Below are 11,663 nucleotides of genomic sequence, written 5' to 3'. Positions count from 1 at the left end.
GATGTCGCCTTGGCTTGACCCACGGGTCTCGACCCCGAAGGGGTCTGACCGTGGGTCAAGGAGGGGTCTGACCCAGCCGAGCACATGTCTGTCTATATCATACATCGATGCATACGTCTAAGTCTTGCTCTCATCTTCTGTTGAACTTGGACTTATCCGGTCCGGACTACACGAGGCTATGCGTCTCCTAGCGCTTAGCTGTAGTCGCTTATGTAGTATGTTACCATATTTGGGACTCTCTGCTCGTGTACTATAGCTATGCTTCCGGACTCTTCTGGTACTGTCTAGGACAATCCGTACTACTCAAGAACGGTCTAGACAGGTCTATGCCTTACTCATCTCTTACTCATCCTATGGTGCGATACGTCGCAATTCTTTCACCATCGTATTATTCATCGCACTATGGTACATGTGACTAACCACTCTTCGATTAGTCATGGACACTTCTCTGTAGTATATAAGGACTTCAGATTGTGTCCTCCCTCTTCAGTCTTTCTTTACTGACTGAAGAGTGAGTACTTCGTTACATCTATCACTAACTTGTAGTTACTTACTTAACCTTTGTAGTCTTGTTTCGACTCTAGGTACAGTTCGTTGCTGCAATATAGTCTTTCCTTACTGACTGAAGATCTTGTTTCGACTCTAGTCAGATCTAATCTTTGTCTTTACAGCCCCGAGTTTATCATCTTCTTACGTAAGCTCCTCCCCCTTCTTCTCCTACCCAATGACCTAGCGGTTCCTCTTCTACTTCCATCCAAGATCTCCAGATGACTTCCAAGCACGCAGATCAAGGTGTTCACGACTGAGCAGGTCTTCTTTGAGCCGAAGATGTAAGTCATGCAGTCTCAAGGCCGTAATGTGTTCTAATGTGCCAACAGGCGAGGGGATTACTATCCGTATCTTGCCGAACTCACCTTCTTAATGCCACAGGAGGAGCTGGGCAAGGCCTCACCGGAGGCCCACAGTTTGTGTACATGTACACGCCACTCCCCCTCCAATCCACCCTTACTCCTACTGGCATGTTCGTGCTCAAAGTCTGCCGCTTGATGGGTGCCTTACGCCGACGTTCACAAGCCTGCTTCTGCGAAATCAACCACGGGCTGTGTCTGGCAGCTGTCAATCTCAGTCCTGACATTCTACGGACACTTATGGGACAGGTTGTGCCTTATGCGATGTAGTCCGAGTGAACCAAGTTGAGAGTGTGACGGTAGGTGTGCTTGTTCATCGGGAGGTCGGAGGATTCATGTGTACATGTGCCGCAGATCAGAGTACATCACTTTTGTCTATTTGTCGTACAGTACGAAATTGCGGATTCTGCACCTGTCACTAGTAATGCGCTGGGAACCACGACCACAACGTCCGCGTATATGGTGCATAGCCCATTGGATGCATCCGCAGTGGTCTATGGTGCATCTACAACCTATGGATGCATCCATATGTTGGATGTACCGCGTGCCCTATGGATGCACCTGTCTACCATAGCTTGGATGCGTCCGTCGGGTGGTGGAGCACCAGTACGGATGCATCCAAACTACTGAATACCTACGCAAATGTTACATTGATGCCAATGACACATTGGAGTCCTTCGAGGCACCTACAAGACCCTAAGTGCCTTGGCTCGCAGGGTAGGTCGCCCTAACTCTATTCCTGTGCCTGGCTGATCATCATCTCGATGCAGAAACTCAGACATTTGCTACTTCATAGATGGTACGTGTGGAGCACCCCCTTTGCCGAGCCCTACTGATGGACCCATCTTCGGAAGTATTGAACTTGGGTGTGTTCAAGTTGAACGTCGGAAGCGTCAACCTCGCCACAGTATAGGGGCTTCGATGTGGCCCCCGCGGCTCCTCCGGTGCGGCCGCAGGTGCTATATCGAGCGCTGATCGCCACTGTATTCATTCCCATCCCACCGCTTCCAGCTTTGTCCCTCTGTATTAAAGCACTCGATTATAGTTGTATTACGATGTGTAGCAATACGATCTCATACTATAATATACAGTATAATTCGGATGACGTGGAAAGACGGGCATCAAGTGCATACATGCCTAACCAAACACGCCCGATTGAAATCGACCATGCTCGAACTGATCTGACGGGTCATGTATACTGTCGTGAACGAAAACAATGAAATACAACCACATACAGTGAAAGCAGGGACCAGTCCGAGTTGGCGGATACAGTCGGGGTTCCCGAACATCTACGGAAATATTCGACCCTATACAGCTGAGCCCATGTAAGTTCTCACTGGGAATGAGTATTGACTAGTCCCAGTGAGAACGTGCCGGATTCAGGTCGATTTGGGGCGTGTGAGATCGTATCTGGCTGTACATACTCGTGCTATGTCGATTCAGGTCGGATGGGCGGTGTTTAGCGCCCATTTGACGTCTGTGTTAGCCATATGGTCGCGAGATCGGACGTACATGTCTCTAAGGGCATGATGTCTATGCATGCTAGTATCTCTCTAGCTGTAGCTACGTAATGCCTTAGCTTGTGGCTCCGTAAGGCCTTAGCCTAGCTTGTGTCTGTCTCTAGTATTGCGTGCGAGTCCGACCTCTCTCTGCCGTGTAAGGCTTCTGCCTCCTCTCTGTGCCTGCTCCCATCAGACAATTGAGCCAGGCATCCGCAGCCTTCTCCCACGGTTTCACCCACTATGGGACCATCTCATGGATGCCACCTCCTCCCAAACATTTCTACTGTGATTGTTTTAAGTACTGCAAGGTCCGGAGACACGAAGTCTCTGTTCTCTGGCAGTAGGAACCTGCCCTAAACATGGTGACATCATTGTGGTGGAGTTGCTGCTTGCACTGATTACCGCCGTCCTCTGCCTATTCTCAGGTTGAGCGCTTTTTATTGCCTTGTCTACGGTGGAGGCATGTCTGGTAGACGTACTAGGCAACGCTAATGACCAAATCAGGTGAAATTCCCCCGAATCAGCTATGTTGCAGGGGGTTTAAACCCCGCAGATTTGAGCACCAACCCGAGGAGGAAATGCGTTTACACACATTCCCAGAGCCTCGGGTGCAGCCGTGCTCTGGAAATAGTGTGGGACTCCTCCGGCGCGAACCAATCGGCCATACCCACTCAAACCCCCTAGCGGTAAGCGGAAAGGCTAATTCCCGGGGATGGTCTCGAACCCAGTGCTTTCTGCACTTCTGGACACTGGCCTCTGCCTATTCTCCAACCTCTCTTCTTTCTGCTCGACCAACAGCCGGTTCTCCCTTGGTGAAAATGCAGCGCAGACACTATGCAATGGTGTCACGAAGGCACGTTGGGGTTGGAGAGAGTTATAAAGGTGTGTCTTGTGGTCTAGAGTATGAGCACAAGGTAAGTTGTCGTGCATGGTGTTGCCATCGCAACACCACCCTAGGTGAGTAACATGTTATGTATGTCGAACATTTTTGGAGGTATGTGGTTACCCAAATTGCTACTGGTATGGAGGCGGCACTCACCTTCCCAGCGCATCCTCTCAAGTTCGACCTGGCGCACGCAGTCACTTGAGGGGACAAACAGTAATGTATCTTACGATTGCATACATGCACTGTGCAACATTCTCATACTGTCCTTCTCTAACTCTCGACTCCTCCCCTGATGCTTAAAGAATTGTCCCATTGTCTCTACCCCTCTACAGCGCATCAGTGAAATAGTGCACTTACGCTCGGTACGTATAGCGAGACCTGACCGCAACTGTGTGCAATTGTAGCTATATTGTATCACATAGTCATACAAGTCTATACGAATGAATACAGATATTCACAAATATCAACCAATGGCGTGCTCTGCATCAAGACGACCTGAAACTACCCAGCCCGAAATTTCTCGAGCACAATCAATTGCTGACAATCCCCATCAACCCAAATCGACAGGATTAGTATTATATTGGGGGTTTGCACGGCGCTATACAACTCATTACGAAAACAGTCGTAAATATGGCAAGTGTTCGTGTGATTTCGGGTTGCCTGACTATATACGATCAAAATCAACGCATATCGACCTGAATCCGGCACGTTCTCACTGGGATTGACTGGGGTCTAAGTTGCGTGGGGAGCACGTGCGCCCACAACGTGTTTTTCTCTTCACCGTCATACAAAGCCTTTGTCACGCTCAACGCATTTTGCAGCGCGGGACAAGGTCTTTGTTTCTCTGATAGTGTATATATGTACAGATCCCTGATGCTTCTCTCTCCTCACCTCCTTCCTCACCGGCGTGCTCGAAAGTCCCCGACTTCGGGCTTCGTGTTTTTTCTTACCCACCCATCCGCTATCCCTACAGTTTATACATACTATACATCACGCTAGTTGCTAGATAGTTCTTGTCCCAGTCAGTGTATTCGCCTCCGCCGGCTTGAGCTCGGCCCCTCCCGGTCGCGCGAGAGAGCGGTGGCGACGCAAGTCGGATGCCTCGTCTGGCGCTGCGCCTTGACAATGTCATTCCCCTTTCGCCCTGCCTGACTCACGCGTGATTAGATAGTGGACGCATTGGGCGCTAAGCAGACGTCTGTTTGCCAGAAAAAGCAGGTGCCCATTTGACCGTGTGCGTCCATTTGGCCGTCAGTTCCCTGTAGTAAGTTGTTCAATATGGTCCCCTTTTATTAATAAAACATGGCAACTGCATTGAACGAGCGAGTACGTCGGGCACGCGTTTGGCCAGAGCAGACAGTCGAGGGGGTTGGGTGTTGCAAATGGCAGTGCGTACCACACATAAGTAGTACATGTTGGAACTTGGCACTGGCGGCCCGGGCCTTCATAGCCTCAATAGACCGGAAACTTCGTCGATGACAAGGGAGCGGGGTGTGATTGCTGCCAAAACCAATAGTCGGGGCCTTACTAAGGGTACTATACTTAGCGCAACAACAGAACAGCACCCCGCCGAGTCCACTCCAGAGTCCTTCCTATCCCGCGGCTCGGTGAACTCGCGTCGAGCGCTTGTAGAAGGGCGAAGCATCCTACCGACTTTCCTGGGGGACTCGGAACCCTCCTCTCCCCCCCCCTCGAACTCACGTTCATGCTGTCGTGGCATTCACAAATTGCTGCTGCGCTTCAACAAATAGGAGAGCACCGTACATAGATCACGTCGTAGACGCATCAACCGCCCAACAGGTTGGCCGGTAAAGAACTTCTTTTAGAGAGGCGTCCAGTAGGAGGTCAATCCAGATATACCTAACCGGGGAGAAAGCCTCGATCGCTATCAGACCTACCCCAGTGTAAGTGACCGGCGAGCAGCTGTGTGCGAGACGGTCCTCGAGCCGCGTCGAGCTGCTGCAGGAGTTTGGGGATGTCAACCTTCTCTTGTAAGGACGTGGCCTTCGTCTGGCTCATAGACAGCTGATGACGACACTCGCTTTTCGCAGCAACTATGTGCTGCTGAATCATGGCCGAAAGCTGCCACAGATACTGGGCGCTTGGTAAGACGCGCACCACCCCTGCACACGACGCTCTCCGAGTCAAGGGAGTGTCTAGTTGGCGATGTGAGTCGTCACCAGTGAGACGCTAGGCAGCTTCTGCTCTGCGTGGGCTGGCTAGTACGCCGCAGTCGGAGCGGATGCCATGCATGTGCTTCACTCGTCGACTCGAACGGGCCGCTGGGAAGTGGCAGCTGCTGGGAAAGGCACTCCATTGACTTACTAGCGTGATCTGCTGCTGGGGAGAGGGTGGGGATTGGTAATAAAGACCTGTCTGCATGTAAGCTCGTGTGACCACGCCTATATCACGACTCTCATTGCATGAGGGCCCAAAGTAGTATCCGGAGTGACCTCAGAGATCGATCTAGTAGTGATATCCACCCTGCAAGCATTACAGCCGGCCCTGGCAATGGTCATTTTGCGACATCCGTTGGAGGCAGAAACCGTTCTGCCCTGAACGCTACCAGCGACGAGACAATGCGAGGACCTAGATTCCGAATCACGGATGTGAGCGCTAGACTTACCGTCAAATCCGACCCTCACACGCTCAGATGCGTCAGCGCGGGAGGCATGCAAACCTGGCCGGGAGGGTTATCCGAACGAGATTCAAGGACAGTTTTCGCGATAGCACAGAAGCGTGAGCTCCGAGGACTGGTAGAACTGCTCGTCGATCCGGCGTCCCAGTCTCGCGACACTATAGCATTGATGGATGGTGATATCCCAGAAATTGAGTGCACAACATCCACACCAATCGCCATCCACACCGATCGGAGAAGGCTTCTGCCAGCCTGAGTGGTCGATATCTCTCGCTCCATCGCCGCACCAAGTAGGACAGGTAGTCAGCTGTACGCTGAACCGGCGTGTGCTAGGTGACGCGGTTCAGTAAGCAGCTCGGCGAGCGCGGAAGGGGCTCGACTTACTGAACTGAGAACCTGAAATTCCACATGTACGCACGGGGTCAGCGCTCATGTGCGGCGAATGGAATGGCTCGGCTATGGCACGTACCCCGGGTCACGTAGAGCGCTCAGCGAGCGGTGCTAGCTCCCCGAGTCAGAAATGCACGTCTGCGTCGACACGAGATTACTGTGCGCGTCAGGACATCATCGGACGGGCAGTCGACTTACGTTCGCTCTCCCTCGGATGGCGGAGGGAGAGTGTGCGGCCGCAAGGAAGGGTGGAAGGAAGGAGGTGGAAGAGGGCAGATGTGGCCACGGTGGCATGTCGCAAGGAATAATCAATGGCTTCAAGAGGATGGGACAACGAGGGGAACCCTATAAGCGTAGCGGCCCCCGCCTTGCTCTTTTATAATGACCACGATCGCGAAGCACGGGATCGAGAGACGGCTGACAGGGCCGAGAGCGCCAGAATGAACTCGCGGTCGCCGCGGAGGAAGCGGGCGTGTACATCAAGGGGTGTGCTGCTGCTGCTCGCGCGTGTAAACGAAGCGGGAGATGGAAGGGGTGACGGAAGCAGTGCCGTAGAGGCGTCAACGGGGACCCAACCGCGTGCAGGCGATGGGGCGGAGATGGACGACCTGGATCCACTCGACGCTGGGGGCGGGCATGGCATGAGACCAGCCTCGTTGTGGTCTGTATTAACGGGCGGCGATAAGACGGGTGGTGTGCAGGAGATGAAGGATCAGCTGGCTGGGAGGTGCGACGGGGACGATGTCGGTGGGCGACCAGCTCAGGGCGAACTGTTCTCTTGCGGGTGCGGGTGCAGATGCGCAGAGGATTTCGGACGGCTGTCGGATCGGACATAGGCACACATACCCCGCGCCTGGTCGTGGTGGGATCGCAGGGAAGACGAGAAGGGATGACGGTCGATGGTTGAGAACCGCGCTGGGTCTGCAGCTGCCAACGCAACACGAAGATCTGTCCGCAGAACAAGTTAAACAGACTACGATCTCCGTTCCTTTCTTGCCACTCACCCACAGCACATCACATCACGAAGCACGCCGTGCGCACGATCCGTCCCCAAACGATCTATGCGAAAGCGTCCGTGACGTCTTCTCGACGACGCTCGCCGTCGTCTCCTTCGGGCCGCATGCTCGCATCCTCCTCCCCTTCGCGGGCCTTTGATTTCGTGGACCCCCGCTTCCGGCCCCCGCCGCGCCCCCGGCCTCGCCGCGAGGGGCCGGCGCTGCCGCCCATGACATGCTCCATCTGCGTCTTGACCTTCTTCGCAAGATGGCTCGTCTTGGCCGCCGGTGTCGCCGCCCCTTCGCCCTTCGAAGGCGCCGGCGCACCCGCGAGCTTAGCCTTCAGCTCGACTTCCTTGAACCGGATGCGGCGCTCGGTGTTCGCCACGTGCACCAGCGACTTCTTGCCCTGGACACGATCATCTGTCCACCGTTCGCGCAGGCGGCGATTTGAGCAGCCTCGTCACGCCGCGCGCGATGCGGGATTCTACTTACCAGAGTTCACGCCCGCACTTGTACCCGCTGTGGGACCTTCTGCGAACAGTAGTTCCGTCCCCAGCAGCGAAACGTGCTCGCCCATCAGCATCGTCCCCGACAATTGCAGAAATGGCGTCGCGCTGTCCAAGCCCTGTATCGCGCGCCCTCCGCATGTCAACCCCAACTCCACGGCCCACGACAGCGGACCTGCAGGAGAAAGCGAGGCACTCACAACTAGGCGGTACGACGACGAGCTCGGGACCAGCGTGGGCTCCACCGTGCCCAGGTCCAGAGTCACGTACTCTACCTCCTCCTCGTCTTCGTACTCGCAGTCTGGTCCGAACGTCTCGACGTGTTTGTAGCCTGGAAAGAGCCCCGCCATCCTTGTCCGTCGGGCTTGTCTCAAGTCGATGCAAGCGGAAATGTTGTGACTGAAGGAGGAGTCGAAGACAAAGCAGCCGTTCCAGTCAAACAAACACCTGCCAAGGAAATAGCCGAAGCACACCCTCCGGCGCTTGATCACACCGCGGGAGGGAACAGCACCGCCGCGCCGCTCCACTCTTCATCTGCTACCACCACCTTCGACTCGAAGGCCACTGCACCTCGCTTCCTCTTCTTACCGCTACCCAACCTCGATCTCATCATGTCTGGACGTGGAAAGGGCGGAAAGGGTCTCGGAAAGTGCGCAGCTCTCTCCTCACGCCGGTGTCGCTGCTGTGTCGCGTCTGTGGCTGCGACACCGAGCCGCCGCTGCGACTGCGACTCGGTGCTGACTGGCGACTGTTGTTGAACCCCCAGGGGCGGCGCCAAGCGTCACCGCAAGATCCTCCGTGACAACATCCAGGGTATCACCAAGCCCGTGCGTCGTCATCGTGCATATCCGCGTAGGACAATGAGCAGGGAGCTGACTCGGGACTGTGTCTCGACGACCGCAGGCCATCCGCCGTCTCGCCCGTCGTGGCGGCGTGAAGCGTATCTCCGGCCTCATCTACGAAGAGACCCGCGGTGTGCTCAAGATCTTCCTCGAGAACGTGCGTCCCCCACCCACGCTGCCTCTCTGCCCCTTGTCCTCCCCAGTTGCGTTCATGACTCACGCTCCGCACGATGTTCACAGGTCATCCGTGACTCGGTACGTCTCCCCCGCAGCCCTCGATTCAGACGATTTGCCTTTGCTGACGCACGTGTTCGCGCTATCGCACAGGTCACCTACACGGAGCACGCCAAGAGGCAAGTCCCCCCGCCTTCTCTTGCTATCACTCGTTTCTCCCACAGCCACAGGCTCCCCTGTGTCCTGTGGTTTCCCGCCCGCGTCTGTCTGCGCGTGTTTGCTCACACGCGTCAATCGTTGCAGGAAGACCGTGACCGCGCTCGACGTCGTGTACGCGCTCAAGCGCTCCGGCCGCACCCTCTACGGGTTCGGTGCTTGAGCGTTCAGCGCTCGCGACATCGTTGTCGTAGTCGCGCAGGCAGGCCGTAGATGTCGATGAAGGCGGATGAGATATGTTCGTTGATCGCCGACTCTGACAGGCTGAGCCCAGTTCTTGACATTGACCGCCTATTTGTTCCTGGATTTTTGATGATGCGCTCCCGAGTCGTCGTGTCGAATCGTATCGTATGAGAGCATGCTATGGATATTGTATGAATATATTGTTGGTATCACCCTGTGCGCCTCGGCCGTCGTTGGGGTTGGCGTGAGGTTTGTCCGGCTCCGCCGTACGAACGCGTGAGTGCGAGCAAACTCGCTACGTTGACACCAAGGGCCTGTTCGGCAAAGAGTTGGAGTTACGAGTCACCGGCATTTTGTCACGTGGCGGCACTTCCGAGGATTTCTGCGCGAGTTGTCACAGGGGTGGAGTATCCCAGGCTCCTACTCACCGCTGTCTCGAGTTGAGGGGGCGATATCCTAGAGGCGGGGGACAAGCTGAAATCTGATAGAGTACAAAATCCTGTAACATAAGCGCCAGATCACATGTACTCTATATCCCCCTCAGCCAACTCTCCACAGCGGCTGGCATCTAACACTGGTAAATAAATGGAGCCCGGAGAGAAGGTGCTTGAGACCATCCCCGTTTGGTACACCGTTAAACATCCCATAAGCGGAATCCAGGTGGAGGACTGCGCCGGTGGATGACGGTCAGCTGACCAGTTGTAATCTAGCTAGCGAGCGATTGAGGTCCGTTAGATGAGAAACCAGGACTGATCAAGCTGGATTCCATTAGATGAAAAGCTGGGGTTTGAGCGCCAGTGGATTCCAGCCAGTCAACGGCTGGTGATCCAGGAGGGCTTGCGTATGTCTGACAGACCACCAAAATGGGATTGATTGTATTATTTGACCACATCGGTAAAAACCACCTTTGCGAATTTTATCCAAATAACGCAACTTTAGCACTATAGTAGACCGAAATAGTACTGTAGTAGACATTGATAGCTGTGGATAGAGTGGGTCTTGTCACGGACGTTGGACAGGTGCCTCTTTTTGCTGCCCATATCTCCCCCTCTGATGCCCACCTTCCATTTTTGGGCTCTTTCCTTTTCCATCCTATCGCAATTTGGACACAGTAGATATGTTCCCACACAACAGGCAGGGTGCATAATCCAACCCTGCGAAATGTAAGTGATTTTCCGGGACAGTCCTAACTTGAACAGCTGCATTTCTCCCCCAAGTATAGAATGACTTTCACAGAAAGATACAATACATTTCTTCTCATACAACAGAACAACTTTGGAGTGCCACTCGCCAGAGTGGAGAAAGGGGCTTAATGCTTACTCTTCACAAAGGTTCTCTGCCGCTCAGCCTGTGAAAGCTGACCTTTCCCGGACATTTTCTCTGACAGGGCGAGCGCGCGGAAAAGGTGTAGTTTTATCTCGGGTTCAATTCTTAGAAAGGCGTTGAGAAAGTCAAATTGTTGTGTCATGTGGTATATATGTCATGTTTCCGGGCAAAGTTAAGACTGTCCCGAAGTTTCTCTCGCCTTTCTTCGCACAAGAATTTGGCCCGTGCCTGCCGTGCCACTGCCACATGCTCCGTTCCCGTGATTACCATCCCCTTGCCTTTTCCTTCTTGCCCTTTGGCCTTCCTTTATCATCTTCACTGCCTCGCTCTTGCACGTTGCCTTTGGTTGCTAAGCAGCCCCTCTAGTATATAAGGACCCCTTAGGCGCTCCCTAGTCCCCATCTCGACCTCTTGGTCATTGGACTAGGTGAGTGACTATAGCGTTGTATCTCTCTTTGATTGCTAACATATAACTTGGTCATTGGGACTAGTCTGTTGCTATTTGCATGAAGACTAGCTTTCACAGGTCTTGTGCCCTCGTGCTGGCCTCCCTCTCTATCTCTCTCTTTTCCTTTCGGCTCCTTGCCACTTGCCCACAGAGTAGTCGCCAAACGTCGACCCGAGTCTACGTGCCTAGTCGCCGCGACAGGATAGACGTATCAGAAAACTTGACGGGGCAGAGCAAAGGCCGGCACAAGGGTGTTACAAACGCCCTATGGGGGCGTCTCTTCTTTCCTTTCTCCTCGTATCCTCTCTACCATGCATTCCCTCTTCTTACGGCACAACCCGGACACTCGTACCTACCATGGTTCCAACACCATGCTTCATATCCCCATTGTTCTCATCGCTATTGTTCTTTTCGCCATTGTACTACGTGGTCACAACACCACGTGACTCCTTTGTCCCCATTCGCTATTGTTCTCCGATTAGTCAGCGACCGTGTACTTTAGTATATAAGGACAGGTCTTGCACTGGGCACCCCAGTTTGACCTCTTGTACCAATCAAGCGTTCTCACTCCCTAGACCCCTAGTGACCTCGAACCCTCAGACCCCCAGTGAACCAGTGTGCTAAGCTTGTCATCAGTCTGCGTCCT

General features: G+C 54.0%; 2 protein-coding genes across 2 annotated transcripts; one reads left to right on the top strand and one right to left on the bottom strand.

The window, feature by feature from the left end:
- Window positions 1-6,561: 6,561 nt before the first annotated feature.
- On the bottom strand, window positions 6,562-8,198 carry DICSQDRAFT_106819 (uncharacterized protein). Its single transcript, XM_007366264.1, has 4 exons — window positions 8,029-8,198; window positions 7,815-7,947; window positions 7,329-7,742; window positions 6,562-7,272 (listed from the first exon to the last, which is right to left on the bottom strand). Exons 1-3 carry the CDS (start codon window positions 8,176-8,178, stop codon window positions 7,384-7,386), a joined length of 642 nt encoding a protein of 213 aa, XP_007366326.1. The 5' UTR covers window positions 8,179-8,198; the 3' UTR covers window positions 6,562-7,272; window positions 7,329-7,383.
- Window positions 8,199-8,592: 394 nt separating this feature from the next.
- On the top strand, window positions 8,593-9,223 carry DICSQDRAFT_61869 (uncharacterized protein; the record flags this gene model as incomplete). The annotated part of the gene is made up of 5 exons (XM_007366263.1): window positions 8,593-8,655; window positions 8,732-8,827; window positions 8,911-8,925; window positions 8,998-9,027; window positions 9,152-9,223. Coding segments are annotated over 5 exons (276 nt in total), but the record flags the coding sequence as incomplete, so codon positions are not given.
- Between the last annotated feature and the right edge of the window lie 2,440 nt (window positions 9,224-11,663).

This window comes from Dichomitus squalens (genome assembly GCF_000275845.1).
Source record: "Dichomitus squalens LYAD-421 SS1 unplaced genomic scaffold DICSQscaffold_17, whole genome shotgun sequence".
Lineage (NCBI taxonomy): Eukaryota > Fungi > Basidiomycota > Agaricomycetes > Polyporales > Polyporaceae > Dichomitus > Dichomitus squalens.
Note: the sequence above shows the minus strand (reverse complement) of the source record. Positions and strands in the feature narration are given on the sequence as shown.